At 38.2% G+C, this 17,215-nt stretch overlaps 1 protein-coding gene and 1 non-coding gene across 2 annotated transcripts; both read right to left on the bottom strand.

Annotated features, from left to right (window-relative positions):
- Nucleotides 1–834: 834 nt before the first annotated feature.
- Nucleotides 835–5,465, bottom strand: LOC122279753 (drimenol monooxygenase-like). Its single transcript, XM_043090599.1, has 4 exons — nucleotides 5,372–5,465; nucleotides 1,990–2,186; nucleotides 1,374–1,634; nucleotides 835–1,251 (listed from the first exon to the last, which is right to left on the bottom strand). The coding sequence occupies exons 1-4, from the start codon at nucleotides 5,463–5,465 to the stop codon at nucleotides 835–837; spliced, it is 969 nt and encodes a 322-aa protein (XP_042946533.1).
- Nucleotides 5,466–8,133: 2,668 nt separating this feature from the next.
- On the bottom strand, nucleotides 8,134–8,239 carry LOC122293791. Its single transcript, XR_006237362.1, has one exon. It is a non-coding gene; the product is annotated as a small nucleolar RNA R71 (small nucleolar RNA).
- Nucleotides 8,240–17,215: the final 8,976 nt, after the last annotated feature.

The raw sequence follows: 17,215 nt of genomic DNA, 5'->3' as shown, positions 1-17,215 counted from the left end.
AAGACCCTCTCCACTTGCCAAAACCAAAACCCTCTCTTTCCTTGATAGATTCCTACAACTTAGGAATTCTCCCTCAATTATCTCTATCTTTTCAAATGCTACCAAAGATCCTCATCTGCTTGCCATATTCAAATCCTATCATCTCCGAATCCCTAAACTCTAGGAACAACCCTAGACTCATTCAAACACCATCCAACCTCATCCTGTTACCATATCCAAATCCTACATTCCTCATCTTACCTTAGTCAATCCCTAAAGTCAAGGAGATATCTATCCTACACTCCAACCCCAGTGCTTCACTTCCCAATTTCGTAATCCCCCTTAGCCACCACCCAAAACCCTAGCTACACTTCACCATATCCACCCTAAGCATCATCCAAGTGGCACCAACATCAAGGGCAACCATCAAGTTGTTCCACAATGCATCAAATGCACCAAATCATCACTTAGATTACCCTACTACTACTACATCATCATCTTCATCATTTCATTACCCAAACACCAACCCTTTGTGGGAGGCCAAGCAAGTTAATAAGGTCACTTGGTCATCATCCTCACCAAGGCAAGCTCGTGGCCCTTATTGTTAGGGACAAGACCGGGGTCCCTAGCATGCCATGTTTATAATCACTAAGACTGGACATGAGTTATTTTTTCAACAAAGGATAGGGATAGCTCGCAGGGGATGAGCCATCTGCAATGTGATGCCAAATTTATCTTCCATGTTTAGGTCTTCATGTGAGGCACCATCTTCGAGCTTCCAATCAAAGGAGTGGATAAAGGAACCCAACATCAAATGAATCATCCGAATCACCAAAGGCAACCCAGGACCAATTCTCACCCAGCACCAAGTGGAATTAGCTCAAAATTCTGTCCTCTAAGATCGATATGTGTCCCAAAGAACCTCTTTGGCACAAAGGAGATTGGGTTATCCCAAGTGCTTGGGTCTTGGCCAATAGCCCATGCATTCACTAATACTTGTGCACCTTTAGGGACTGTGAAACTGGCTATGTTAGTGTCTAAGTCAGGTGCTTTGCATGGGATTAAAAAGGGTGCTGTGGGGTGTAACCGAAATGTCTCTTTAACAATAGCTTGTAAATATGGTAGCTGAGATATGTCTGATTCTTGGATAGCGTTGCCTTTGCCAATGATGTTCTCTGGCTCCTCTCGAGCTTTCAATAGGGTTTTGAAGTAGCTCAGCCACTGAAATTTCCAAGTGGTTGCAGTCGTATCAGTACCCGCTACAAACAAGTCCTATTCATAATAATATTACATATCCGTGTTAGTTTAGGTTTACTCATATGCAGTACTTATCGTATATGAAAGAAAAGAAATACATCACACTTTGAAAGAATTAAGCAAGAGAGGATGATAACCAGTGACAGATGCAAAATACGAGATGTATCAATTTCCTCGCTGTTGTCTTCACTGATATCGAGAAGAGCATCTAACATATCATTGGAAGTAACATATCTAGGCTTTTTCCTCAGTTGCAACTGGTCAGCAATCATATGGTTAAAGAGTAGCATTATCTCCCCAAAATAAGTCATCATACAACTCCTTAGTCCTTGAGGGTCAATCTTCCGTAGTATAGGGAAGTAATCCGCCAAGTTGGGTTTTGCAGCTGCTTCCATCATCTACCTTGCGAGTTTTTTGAATCTCGTACCGAAATAGAACCAGGCCGGATGGCCAAATCCATCGAGAAAATGGTGCTAGGTAACAAGTTTAGTGATGTACCGAAGGCTACTTCACCAATTACTACTGCACAACTGGCTTCACAACATTTTTAACTTCAGAAAGAAGCTCCTAGACTTTCAATCGCTGGAGGTTTTGGTTGACATCAAGTTTCTTAACAGAAAACATGTGCAAGTTGCATATCTTTCGAATGCTTCTCCAGCGAGAAGACACCGGCATCCAAGGTAGACCAAACTCATCATGTTTATAAGCACAAAGCACGTTGGGGATGGTTCAGTTGGAGAAGGAGAGGTCATGTGTATGGAGAACTTCTTTGGCAAAGGATGCTAAAGAAATCACCACGGTGGTTATGCGGCCCAGTTTTAAAGACATCATGGGACCATGAATCTTGGAAAGCTTGGTGAGAGGCATGTGGGGTTTGTCACCCAGTTCAAGGAGCTTCCCAATGATTGGAAAAGTGTTTGGTCCTGGTGGACACTTCACTTCTTTTCCCTCTTAATAGTGAGTTGAGAGCATGAACCAAAATACAGGTGACAATAAGGCATAGCAGCAGACTGAACAACTCCATCTCTCTATCAAACATCTTTTGGTATGCCTTTGAGGGATGCAATGGCTACTTAGATTAGATGAAGATACTATTAATATTTATTTTTATCTCATCTTTGATAAGCTCGACATGTTTTGTCAGCTTATTATTATGTTATTTTATTTTTGTTGTTGCCTTCATTGACTAAACAAATCGGTTCAAACAATTTAGCAATAGTAAGAGAATAATTCCTCTCACAACTTGATCTTTGGACTTTTGGAAGAACATGAGTAGATTCCTTGTGAAAATAAATGGGAAATTATTTTGTACATTGTTATTGATGTTTAGGGTTTACTTTTCTTGACTAAAATTTATAATGTTCACAAATCATGAGATTCTTGAGCTCTCTAGTATAACCAAGAATCATAGACTACTAAATTCATATAAGTAGAGTTGTTTTCTCTTATGTCTGCCTCTCAAAAAACCATAAGATAACTGGGTTTCAAATCTCAATAGCGTACAATATATGCCGAAGGTTTAATCATATTGATATGGTACATTGATAGGAGAACATAAAATTAAAGCATGAATTATAGGTAATTTTCATGCAGTTGTTGCCTGCCTAGATGCGGCCCATTTCAATTGGCCATATAATAGCTAGAATTTATATATACTTGGTAAAGCTTGGCGGCCCATGTAGTTGGAATTTGAAAAAAAAATTTCTTTAGTTTCCCACTGCCATTCTTGAGTTTAAATTTCTCATGGCAGAGTTTGGTTTAATTAAAGTTCACTATTTTATATTTACTGAGTTCTTTATTAAGAGGCACGTATGTCATGTGAGTCCATTCTGTATCACCTTCTCTAGCACCAAAATTTGGCTAACCAATCAGTAGCTGCATTGCCTTCCCTATAAATATGAGAGACAGTGAAGTTCATCTCAGGAAGTAGAGTTTGAAGCTCCTCTCAGTAGTCCTCTAAGTACCAGATGCCACATCGATCACATTGCAACCAAGAAAGGAGCACCTTGGAGTCAATTTCAATGTCTACCACACGTAACCGTCTTCACTTGTAGTGCTTAACACCCTCCAACAAGGACATCAATTTAGCACGGGTACTAAAGCCATAGCAAAGATTAATAGAGAAGGCTAGTAGCAGGGAACCATGCATGTCCTAAATCACACCTCCTACCCCCGAGGATCCTGGGTTTCCGAGACTACTACTATTGGTGTTGAGTTTTACTCGATCCTGAGAAGGCTTTATTTAAACTGGAGGAATGTTTAAACTGTATCTATTAGCTTGAGAAAACTTCTGCACCCCAAAAATGCCATGACTAATTATCATGCCAATCTAATGTTTGATAGAATGCAATACTGCCTGAGCCGAATCTAAAATGCCTTCCATACGCGCTAAGCACCTTCGCTCCCATAGTTTCTATGATATAATAAAAGGCAACATACCCATAATAATCCCCATCTGAGATGAATTGGACGCACGCCAAAACCAACTAAGAGTTGTTTCATGCCATGTTCTTCAAATCAGTAAGCCCAATAAGGAACCAAAACTCTTCCATACCTCAACCACAATCTCCCCAGCGAAGAGGACATGATTATGATCTTTATACCTACCTTGTTGGCAGCAATCACATTTCGAAGTTAGAGGACTCCCAATTCTTCTAATTCTATCATCCACAACCAAAGCACCATGCCAGGCCTTCCAAATTTGGACCAAAAAGTTTTTTGGAAGCAATTTGTACCCTATCCATTTATGCCCCCAAAACAGAACCTCTAACCCGAATACTCTTGATTGTCAAGTTATTTTGGTTATAAAATCTACTTACAATTAAGGGAAATCAAGATAAAATAGTCCAAAAGAGAGATTAATTGAGGGATTCTTAGACAAAATCTTGGACCTTTGAAATTGCTAATTAAGTGGATAAATATGCTCTTTTACTTAATGGGCTGAATGTTCTGCTTGCAAGTGCTAAGGCCTAAGTCCTAAAAATGAGCTCGGAATCAACATATGGCCCAACCTTTGAGCCCAAACCCGTAAGGCTTGCGTGGAAGACCCTGCAGTAGCTCACCTTCATTCATCAAGAGCAATCGAGGGACGCCGCATCCCTTAGAGGGCAGAACCGTGAAACTGAAGGGATTCGGTTAAAAGAGAGAGGAGATGGAGATGATGGTAGGAGAGGATAAAAGGAGAGGTGGTGCACGACATAGGGGGATTCATTCACGTCCAATCTTGGATTCTTTAGCTCGGTTTTGTTTTCAGAACAGTTACTTTTTCCCTTACTTTTTAGGGTTTTCAAATCATCTATCAAAGGATGATTTGGGGCTAGTTTTTATAGCTAGGGTTGTAGAGGAAAGGGTTTCCTTCCTTCATTGTTGATGGTTATTTGCTACTGTTTTATTTGATACAAATCTGTTGCTATATGTTCATGCCCTATTTACTATCGGTTTGGATAAATCTCTTGTTCTTGACCTGTTGTAGACTCACGGCACATTAGGAGCTTGAAATAATCAAGGATGTATCCACTGTGAGTCTTGAGATGAAAATGGATGATAATGCAGTAAAGAGTTTTTCTTCATTCGGTTCCTTTATCTGAGCTGTCCTGTTCCTTATTTCTTGAATGTTAATATCTTGATTGAGTTAACATTAACAAATGCACCTAGCATTTATAACCTGATGATAGAGGAAACCCCGAATCTGTATCCCTAGTATTTTCTCTTTCTGATATACATTTTCTAGTTTTAAGTTTCAAAGTTTTTATTCATACCTGAGTTTTTATTGTCTCAACTTTAAGCATTGTTAATCTAACTCTTCTACAATTGCTTTATCCTTAGAGGAATTACTCCCTTGTTTCACTTGTCTCACCTCTAAATCATCCTACATTCACTACAATCCACTACATTACAACCCCTCTTCCACATTTGGGAACACTCCTCTTTCATAAAGAGGAGTTGTTCTACCATATCCTTTTCGTGCTTTGTTTATTTTGTTTTGCTCATTTACTATTTGTTGGGTTATGTTAGCCTAGTCGTCCCTGTGGAAATGACCTTGGGTACTCACATTACATTCTAAACATGCTTTTATACTTGGAAGCATTATTTTGAGTGAATCAACTCTCCCAAGCAAATTTAGTAGTAAAAATACCACTCTCAAATTTAGTCCAGATTAAGACACCTGCTCCTTTTTTGCATTTGGCAAGCGCATTGAGGACACTATCAGCTGTTTCCATTCCCACCATCCTATCTAATTATTCCACATTCCAGCCATTGTCAAGACAACAATCCTTCACTTGTAAAAGAAGTTGCTCACTTACAAGAAAATTTTCAGCAAGATTCCTCTAATCCAACCACTTATCATACCGAAAGAAAACATGTTCATCAATCTTCCATATGGAGTTATTCAAAATGAGGGGAAGACAATCAGGGCAGGTTTCGAAGATAAATCTCAACTCAAAATTCTCATCTCATCATTATAATTTTTTTCAATTTTCACACAAAATATAATAAACAATTTAACATTTTCAAATTTTAATTCAACTTTTTCAAATTTCAAAATAATAATAATACCTATAAATAATATTTTAAACTTTCATCTCAACTCAAAATTCTCATCTTACTTACCAAACCTACCCTTAGTGATCATATGCCAAAATCGAGTACCCTTTTGAGGGCCTAACAGCAACAAAGGTCAATTCCCAACATATTTGGAGCGGAAAAAGTTGGCCCAGAGTGAATCCTCATGCATCAGTTTCATAGCAAATTTTAAATGGGGCATATCATCCAAGTTTCTAATTCCCAAACCCCCTTCGATGGTAGGACGACAGATTTGATTCCAAGCAACCCATCTTCGTTATTTTGGTATTAAAATTGTTAGGGACTTGCAATGAGTCAGTTGGAGGGTGTGAGAAGTGGGCGAAAGTGCACTCTAAATACCTTATTATTGTATTAAAATTCTAAAATATGAATAGAAATCATAGAAATTAATGTGTATTCTTGAATTGAGTTTCTATTTACATTGTGATACTCCTAAGTAGTTTTTTATATTTAATTTTAGAGTTTATAAAAGAGCAAGTCAAATCCCAGTCAAACTCAAAAGAGGAGCTTCATGGGGTTTTGAGAGCAATTTGGATCAAGAAAAAAAATAAAACAAAATCACAAAAGAAACTATAAAAAGTCCAAATCTGAAATTTGCTAGGAGACAGTGTAGACATACCGTAACTTTCTACTCACATATCTGATTAATGAAATTCTTGATTAATTAGAAATTTATCTTAAATGGCTATAAATTTTTCAATAATAATGATTTCCAAATTCGAACTCCTGAAGCACATACGTGGCTGCCAAAATTAGTCCTAAAATTTAGGCAATTTTTTTATGCGGAAATTATGAAGACATTAGGGTTTCTTTCTATATAAGCATATCATTAGCACGAAATAGAGGGGGAGGAGAGGCACAACGTACATATTTGAAGAGATGAGAAAATCACTTCCATGGCTGCTGTTCACTTTAGTTTTCTCTGGAGATTTTTGTTATCCATTATATTTATAGGTAACTAAATTCTCAAGTAGGGTTAGGGATAAACTTGCATAATATATGGTATTTTTAATTTATGTATTTGATTTTGAATTATTAAAACTCTTTTGTTTTACCATTCTCAATTCATTGTTACTGTTTTCTTCTCCAATTAATCATAGAATTTATTCTATTTATAGATTCAGTCATACTTTTTCTACTGAATGGATTAGTTCTTTGATTATATTTAAATCAATTATTTATCTATATTGATTTAGTTCTTTGCTGCAATATCGCTCCCTGAGTATATAGTCATCGTTGGATTTTCTCAATAGGGATAATAATTTACGTATTTAAAAGTGATGAATGAATTTTCAAAGGGTTACATTTGGTTTAATTTTGGTTTATAAATTTATATGTTCCGATTGGGAATTTCAGGAATTGAGTTTCCAATTGAGTTATCCAATGAATTAGGAATAATTAAAATATTAGATTTGTGCAAGGGATTCCCGCTGTTTTATTGTTCATCAATTTGATCACTTTTTCCGTTAGTAACTTTGCTTCACTTTAATTTACATTTAAAATTAATTTTTATTCTCCATTAATCATTTAATATTTTCCATATTTTTTTGTTCCTTCTACTATTCTTTTAATTTGTTTCCCTGTGGAATCGACATCCCAAAATTGTGCTACAACTACCGCGTTATTGTTTTGGCGTAAACAAATTTTGGCACCGTTGCTGGGGAGACAGTAGAAGAATTGCTAGATAGTTTTGTTTTTTCAGCAGTTTGTAAAGGTAGTAACTTCGTTCTCTTTTTTAGCTTGTTGCATCTTTATTTTATTTTATTTTTCTTTTTATAGTTTTGTTTTGTTTTTTAGTGTTGCATTTTTCTCTACCTTACATGCACAGGTATAAAGACGCCTTGGGTCGATTTGCTTGTAGACCTGTGTTAGAGTCAGAGTCAGAGTCTAATTTTTCTAATCATTTATTTGATAATTTTTCTAATTCTGAGGAAATGAGTGAACATGAAGATCAACTCACTAGGACGCTCTAGGATTACCTCCACCCTATACGTACAACCACACCATCATGCATCATGTTTCTAGCGAATACTCGCTAATTGGATTTTAAAACAGGGATGATACAATTTCTCCCTACTTTTCATGACTTGAAAATGAAAATCCATATGTGCACATTAGGGAGTTTGAGGAAGTAGTTGCAACCTTTCATAGTCAAAATGCAACTGATGACATTATGAGAATTAAGTTCTTTCCTTTCTCTTTGAAAGATAAAGTTAAGAGTTGGCTATACTCACTGAGACCACAATCTATTGGGTCATGGAATGAGATGACTCAGGTCTTCTTTAATAAATACTTTCTCCAACATAAGACCAATGCTTTAAAAAGACAAATCTCTCTTTGTACAAAAGGACAGTGAGACTTTGTATCAGTCTTGAGAGAGATTTAAGGAGTTGTTGAGTATATGTCTTCACCATAGGTATGAGAATTGGTGCTTAGTGAGCTATTTTTATGAGGGACTTACACCTAGATAGCATCAATTTGTGGAGATGATGAGTTCTTACAAAAAGATCCTGATGAGACGATAGAATACCTCAATGAGCTTGTTGAAAGCTCATACTTGAACTAGGCCTAGTGCTACTGAGAGAACAAATAGGTCACGACTTACAGGAAACCTAAATGGTGATAGAATTTACCATCTTAGGGAAGAGGATAATCTAAAGGCTAAGGTTGAAATCCTCACTAGGGAGTTAGAGGTTTTAAAGACTAAGGTCTTAAACCCAACACACGTGGCTAATCATGCAGAGTCTTTTGGACCATGTTTTGTGTATGGCAGTGTAAATCACCTCGCCCAAGAGTGTCCCACATTTGCTGATATGAGAGGAATGTATGAGGAACAATGTAATGCCTTAGGTATGTACATGAAGCCCGTTGCACCTTTCTTTGATACCTACAATCCTGGGTAGCATAATCACCCCAATTTTAGCTGGAAGTCTAAAAATCAGCCTCCTGCACAACCCCCTAGATCATATCCTGCATCATATCATACACCTTCATCTTCTCAAAACTTCGTAGAAGATACTTTACATGATTTTATTGAAGCACAAGGCAAAACTAATCAAAAGTTTGAATCTTTGATTATGCCGGTTGTTGAAGAAAACAGAGAGATCAAGAGTTATATATCCACGATGATGAGCTCCTTGAGTGTGAATGAGCGTGGCAAGTTCCTTTCTCAACCTTAATCTACACCCCAAGATCAGCATATGGCGCAAGAAAATTTGAAAGAGATCAATGCCATTGTTACAAGAAATGGTAAGTCCTTACATATCCCAACAACTGATAAGTCAGAGGATGTTAAAGAGGAACAAAGCAATAATAGTACTAAGTTGCCCAAGGAAGCCGAGGTAATCAAGAGCTCAGTTAAGGTACCATTTCCTCAAGTTTTAAAATCTGGTATGCAAACTTTGGATTCTAGTAGTGAAATCTTGGAGAACCTCAGGCAGGCAAAGATTAACTTTCCTATTTTGCATTTTATTAAACAAGTTCCTACTTATGCAAAAGTTTTCAAAGATTTGTGTATAGTTAAGAGGAAGCACCATGTTAAGAAGATAACATTTCTAACAGAACAGTTTAGTACTCTAATTGAGCAGCGAATTCCTCCTAAGTATAAGGATCTTGGTTGTCCAACCATTGCTTGTAATATTGGGAATCATGAGTTTAGGCAAGCCTTGCTAGATTTAGGAGCTAGTGTCAATTTGATACCTTGTTCCATTTATTTGCAGCTTGGTTTGGGTGAAATTAAGCCAACTTCTATTGTGTTTCAATTGGCTGACAGTTCAGTTAAGAAACCGAGAGGGATAGTTGAGGATGTTTTGATCCAAATTGACAAATTTTATTATCCTGTTGATTTCTTAATCCTTGACACTAGTTCTGTTGTTTACTCTAATTCTAAAATCTCCTTAATTTTAGGTAGACCTTTTCTTGCTACTGCTAATGCTCTTATTAATTGCAAGAATGGTCTAAGAAACTCTCTTTTGGGAATATGACTCTCGAGTTGAATATTTTTCATATTGAAAAACAACCAATAGAGGATGATGAGTGCTACCAAACTTACATGATTGACACACTCATAGACAATAGAGTTCACACAACTTATGATTGTGATCCTATTGAATATCCCCTTGTTAATTTTGAGTTTGATACTATTAGTAATTCATCTAATATTGTTGATATTTGTGCTGTTTTTGATAAAATTCAGGATTATGGAACACGGGCATGGCAACCAAAATTTGAGGAGTTGCTTAAGAAAGGTGAAAGACAGATTCCTATAAGTATAGAAGCACTAAGAGTTAAATTGAAATCTTTGCCTAAGTCTAAAATCTATAAGGTTAAAATGAAAGCGTTTCATAGTAAAAATATTCTTAGGCAGAGGTTTGAGCCTAATGACCAAGTATACTTATATGATTTTGGACTTCACAAGCACCAAAGAAAAATTTAGTTTAGGTGGACTGGCCTCTTTGTAGTGAAAAATATTTTTGAAAACAGGGCGGTAGAAATAAAGGATCCTAAGGATGGTTGGATCTTTAAAGTAAATAGTTAATGCCTTAAAGTATTAATTGATAAGCAAGTTTCGGAAGTGGAAGACAGTCCACTTGTGGATCCGGTCTATCAATCTTGACCACACCATGCATGTATGTTTTTCTTTATTTGTTTTATTTGTTTTGTTTTGTTTTGTTTTCATTTTCTCTTATTTTCTTTCTTTTCCTTTTTGTTTACTAATTTTTTTCTTTTTTTTGTTTGCAGGATAGTTTCATTTCATCATTGCAGATTACCATCTTTGATGCTTAGCGAGCTACCCATGTCACTTATCAAGTGTATTCTACCATTTTCAGTTACTCCCTATTTAATTTTGATTCTTAAACATTGAGGACAATGTTTTATTTAAGTTGGGGGGTAGTGGTGCAAATTCAGTATTTAAAATGTTTGTTAGAACTCTGTGGCATATTTTTATGTGACGCTCCCAAATCTCCACGCACGGACACGGGAAAATCGAGACGTCCGGATGATGACAACCCGGGTCACCACCCTATCGACGAGTGCCAAGTGTGTGTAAGAGCAACAAATGTGCAAAAGGAAACATAGCGGATAACGAAAGTCATATAACTAAGTACCAAAATTTTTCTTAATATAATACAAGCTGTTTAAAACATACAGAAATAAAATATTACATAACACAAATATAATTTTAAAAACAGCTACAAAGCATAACTTCAACTTAAAACTCCGGCGGAGCCGCATCCTCGGGCTCAGCCTCCTCCTCCTTCTCGAACCCTGCACCAAAATCTACGGAACCAAAAATGGCGCCGCAGGTTAGTAAAATCCAAACACCACTAGATAAAAACATATAAAACTCAAACAATATGCATGAAGTATGCTCAATGCACATGTCTCATAAACCACATCTCAAAACCCATAAAAACATATTTTTCCACGCACGCCAAAAATTCCATTTGGCCCAAAACCATCTCAAACCATTATCCAATTAATCCGTATGCACCATGACCTCCCCTAGGGGTCATCCGCACACCCTGGCTCCAGTGCCACACTGCAGGTTACGACCACGCATGTGACACCTAACGAGCGATGCCCAGTTCCGCACCCCGCACGTTCGTAGCCAAGCATCCTCTAGCCCTCGCCAGCAAAGGGCCACGGAGTCGGTGCGTAGAGCGATGCCCGGTTCCTCGCTCGGCGCGTTCGTAGCCAAGCATCTCCTAGCCCCCGCTCCCGTCGTCATCTAGCGACAACTCAGGGGACGTCACTCCATTTATTCCGCTCCCAAATGACCAGAGGAGCTCCACCGAGATAATACCACATCCCGGCTTGGGGTCGTGATACACACGCACCCGAAAATCCACTTATGCCAATAAAACAGGCTTTTCTCAATTAAATAAAACGCACGTGCATGCACTATGTAAATGCGATTTCAATGCACAAAACGATCAACCAATCATAAATCAATAAATCAAGCAACTCCGTCCTCCATCCATCCGACCCCCGAACTCCTCGGACTCAATCCGGAATCAGCCAACCAACAGATAAATATTTATTGAATGAGTAAAATATATTTAAATCTAAAAGTAGAGTTTGGGAAATACTTACAGCGCTATATGGTATTTTTTGAAAGCTCGTGGCGTTGCAAACAGCGGAGGAAAAGCAACGTAACAGTGTAATTTACACTGTTGCCATGGGTAATAAATTACCCACTTTCGAATGGGAACAAACCAAGGCACAAAATTGATAGGGAAAGGTCTTGAGATATTTATGAAGCTAAAGGAAACGAGTTTTGGCCGTGGGTGGTGGTGGAAATGGCGGTCGAAGGCCAAAAAGGGGCTAAACGGAGTTGAGCTCGTGGGAGCTGCTTCGGCAACTGATTGAGGCCGGAAATGGGTGGTTTAGGTCGGCAAGAGGTAGGGGAAGAAGTTGTGAAGAGATGGTAGCCGGAGGTGGTGTGACGGCGCCGGAATCGGTCAAAAACGGTATGGCTTGGAGGAGCTCGTGGTGGCTAACGATGGCTCGGATGGAGGTGAAACTTGGTGGGGATGTTCACCGCTGAGAGGGGAAGAAAACTGGGTGGGTGGTGTAGGCCACGCCGCCGGCGAGCGGCGGTTCTGGGCTGCGAAAGCAACCGGCGACAGGGGGAAAAATAGAGCAGGTGCAGTGACTTCCAGGGGCTCGTGGTGGCTAACGGCTGGTCCGATGGCTCTGAAAATTGGTGGGGATGAACTCTGGTGGGAGGGGAAGAGAATGGTGAGGGTGGTGTACAACACAGCCGCCGGACGGCGGCACAATGGGCAGCCAAAGTGGCAGCGACGGTAAGGGAAAAAAGAAGGGGCAGCGTGCGAGAGGGAGGAAACGGGGAAGAAAGAAGAAGAAAAAGAAAGAAAAAAAGAAAAGAAGAAAAAGAAAAGGAAAAAGGGAAAAAGAAAAAGAGAAAAGAAAAGAAATGAGGTCCAATCCTCACTCTGGAAACCAAAAACAGATCTGCCGAAAACGATATTAAAAACCGTAAAACGACTAAATAAATTAAACACAACATCAAATAAATTAAAACTAATTTAAAATAAAATAATTTAAAATAAAAGAACTATTATATCAAATAAATTAAAAAGCGTCTTCAGTGAAAGTACACGTAAAAATGGGTCATCACATCCTCCCCCCTTGAAAACAAATTTCGTCCTCGAAATTTGCAAGATCAACCATCAGCGCCAAACAAATACAAGATACAACTACGAACATATTTGAGAGATACATAACATCGACAACTCCCAACAAAACCAATGGTTATTAACTTCAGACCATAAATTGCTAATATCGGCGACGCCTCTGCTTTACCTTCCAAATTTTCATCATATTCCAACCTTGGTAACCTAATAGCCACTTCCTGAAATTAACCATCAATAAATAAAATTTGCACGACCAAAAGATTAATCTCCCATTAAAACTCCGAATCACTACTAATTCCTCAAAATCGATACAAAATTTGAACTTCTAAAAATCTCCAAAAATCATGCTTTCACACGCACTCTGATAACTCACCAACATACATAAAGGCTATATCCTCAAAAATTAATATCATGAAGTACAAGCTCAATCCACACCTAACCACAAGAAAACGTTTACCACATTTCCATAGAAAATCATATACTTCCAAAAACCACAAATCTCCACTCATTCCTCAGTTGGCCATCGCTGCCCTAAACGAAAATCGACATTCCGCAAAAATACATCCATTGATTGATGACAGAAACCAGTACTAATCAACCTCCAGGCCCTAATTTGAAAACACATAACACCATCCCAAAATACACCTGTCTCTTCTAAAGATAAGGAACATCTCCAAAAGGCCCAAGTCCTTCCCGGCCAACCAACGAGAGCGCTTATAACTTCTATCCGATATCCCATACTTCAAACTCATTATAAACTACCATTGACATCACCTAGACATAATCAAAACGCTCTTGGTAACTCACCCACCTACTTGTACTCTCAAAAACTAAGGTTTTAGCACAACTAATTCCTTCATAGCACTTCACAAATAAATCTGAAGATAGGCCATACTGTTTAAATCTTCAACCATAAAAAACTATTAAACAACACTCATGGATCCTACTGCTTTATTACTTCATACACCACACATGGTGACCTAACGATCTCTTTCAAGTTAAATAACCATATCCCCAATTCTCCCAATTGGATACTTGATCTCCAAAGAAAAGTATAGCCTCACCAATTTAAATTCCTATAACTTCAAGTCGTAATTAATTCTCAAGATGAATACAACAGTTGTTTCAAACCATCATCCCAATGGGTAACCCGATTCGACTATAAATTCCGTTCAACTTACGAAACGACCCAGAGCCAAAATCTCTTGAATTTAATATTATCACACAGATTCCCCTTTAACTCCAACCAAGCCAAAAATAGATGAGACAAGAATCAGCACTCCCTGAAATCCATACGCACTTACCATTACTACTCATCGATCTCATGTACTCTTAGCCAACACCACAAATCATTCAAACGTACAAGTGATCCATTATTACATTTCCATCACCTGGACTTATATCCTCAACTCAACAAGAATCATTCCTGAATCTACTCAACTTATATCCTTAAATCAGCAACTAGCCATTGCTTAAAGTTTGGTACCGAGAATGACCTTAGACCTGCTAAGAATCCATTCCCAAAAGTCTGCAGATCATATAGCCTCAAATTCAATCGTATTTAATATCAACATAAAATCTACTATTTCCAACACCCTGATGGACCTATATCTTTCGATTCGATAGAATCATTTCCTAAAATCTGCCACTACAACCTCGGGTTAACAGTAAATATTTTTCTAAACTAGCTCGATATATTCAATCCTCAAAGAAAAACACGAACTAGATCATTACCTCCAATTCTCAAAGGAATCTATTCTAGAAAAATTTTCATATCGATAACTCAACTCTAATCAACCACATTTTAATGATTACAAACTAATCACTCACTAGAGTAGATCAAGCTACAACACTAAGTCTGTAAAACTAAGAACTCAATTCTTATTATAAATCAATCCTTCAACTCTGCAATTCTAAAATCTTAAATCAAATAAGAATCATCTTTCGAAACTTCTAAGATCAAAGAACTTACATCCCTTAATAGAACAATCGACTCCCAAATCTTTCAAATTCTAAAACATTAATAGATAATAAATCATTTTTTGAAATTCTCAAGATTGGTGGCTTTAATCCGAAACATTCACCTTAAAAGCTTGTAAAATCTAAAGCCCTATTTGCCACCAAATTACTCATCCGAATCACGAAATCTAAAACTTGAAACTTAATTATTTTCCCCCCAAAGCTTGTCGAACCTAACACCTTAATTACCATAAACTTAGTTTCCTAAAATCTATAAGGCCCCAAACTTTAAAACTTTGTTGAAACTTCATAAAATCTATCATTGAAATTTGTTGAACTTACAACCTACTACGGTATAGACCATTTCATAAACTCCACGGAACCAAAGAACTCAATTATTCTACTTCCCTAAAAGATCACCCAGATCATGCCATTCTCTCCAAGCCTCGATAATATAAAAAAAAAAACAAACCACATAAGGCATTCATCACGAAAGATTAGATTAGACCCATACCTGCCATGACTCCAGCATTCTGAGTCTCCGTAACCTCGCCTCCAACGGTACCAAGAGTCACTGTGCACATGAGCCTGAGCTAATTGCCTCTGGTTAGTTCTACCATTGCGACGAGCTCCACAGCTTTCTTGAACTCGACTAGGGCACTCGCGACCAAGATGCTCCGTCTGGCCGCATTCAAAACATTGGTTACTACCCAGATGACACTTGCCTCCGTGAGCTCTATTACATCTTTCACAAACTGGCACTCGTCCTCCCATACGCACTCCCGAGGCTGCTTGTGGTCGAGTCCCAGCCCACTGAACAAACTTCTGAGGCGAACCCGAACTACTTCCTTCACCAGTAAAACTCTGCCTCTTTTGTCCTGGAGGAGAGCCCATATTCAAATTATTCTCTCGCTCTACAAGAGTGACCACATCCACTAAATCTTGAAAAGTGGATATCCGGTGGCTGACCACCATTCGACGTATATCAGGACGTAGACCCTCCTGGAAACGCTCGGCCTGCATCTCCTCCGAGGCGTTGAGGTGGGGAGCAAATCACCCAAGTTCTATAAATTTTCAGGCGTACTGTTCCACGGTCATGCTCCATTGGACTAAGCTTGAGAACTCTCTTACTTTTTGCCACCTCACTGAAGTGGGAAAGAAGCGATCATTAAATTCTTTCTTAAAGCGCTGCCAGGTCACAGCGGCAATAGACCCCAATCCTTAAACAAAATTCCCTTAAACACATCCTTAAAGTTCGCTGAACCTACACTCTCCTATCCTATAGCCTCGTTACATAAATTCTACAAAACCTTGACCTCAATCATCTTAAGCGACTTAAAGCTAATCCCTCTCCTCATTGCTACGTGAGTTCCTGCCTTACAAAGATTGCCTAAACCATGACATTCCCTTCAGACCTCAACATCATACAAGCAAACCACATCGCTAAAAATTCAAGCCTACTACACTAAATGTTCTTGCCTAATAATAGTATCCTCAATTATACCGCCTTCCTGCCACAACACAACCTTTGACCCCCCTTAAGAAAAACAAATAAAACCAAAAACCCAAACCAAACCACATAACAAGAAAACAAAAAAAAGAAACCAGCATGCAATAACACAACTAAATAAATACATACAAGCAAATAAGCTCAAACAAATAAAACAATTAAAACATATTCAAAAGCAAATTTACTTAAAATAAATTTTAAAACACAACTTTAAAACATTCTGGTACTACCTACGGGACATGTGGTTTTACACAGAGCCAAACCGCTCTAATACCACCTGTGACACCCCCAAATCCCCATGCACGAACACGGAGAAATCGAGATGTCCGGATGATGACAACCCGGGTCACCACCCTATCGACGAGTGCCAAGTGTGTGTAAGAGCAACAAATGTGCAAAAGGAAACGCAGCGGATAACGAAAGTCATATAACTAAGTACCAGAATTTTTCTTGATATAATACAAGCTGTTTAAAACATACATAAATAAAATATTACATAACACAAATATAGTTTTAAAAATAGCTACAAAGCATAACTTCAACTCAAAACTCCGGCGGAGCCGCATCCTCGGGCTCAGCCTCCTCCTTCTCCTCGAACCCTGCACCAAAATCTATGGAACCAAAAATGGCGCCGCAGGTAAGTAAAATCCAAACACCACCAGATAAAAACATATAAAACTCAAACAATATGCATGAAGTATGCTTAATGCACATGTCTCATAAACCACATCTCAAAACCGATAAAAACATATTTTTCCACGCACGC

The sequence above is a fragment of the Carya illinoinensis genome, chromosome 1 (assembly GCF_018687715.1).
Source record: "Carya illinoinensis cultivar Pawnee chromosome 1, C.illinoinensisPawnee_v1, whole genome shotgun sequence".
NCBI lineage: Eukaryota > Viridiplantae > Streptophyta > Magnoliopsida > Fagales > Juglandaceae > Carya > Carya illinoinensis.
The sequence above is the reverse complement of the archived record's forward strand: the minus strand, read 5'-3'. Positions and strand labels throughout refer to the sequence as shown.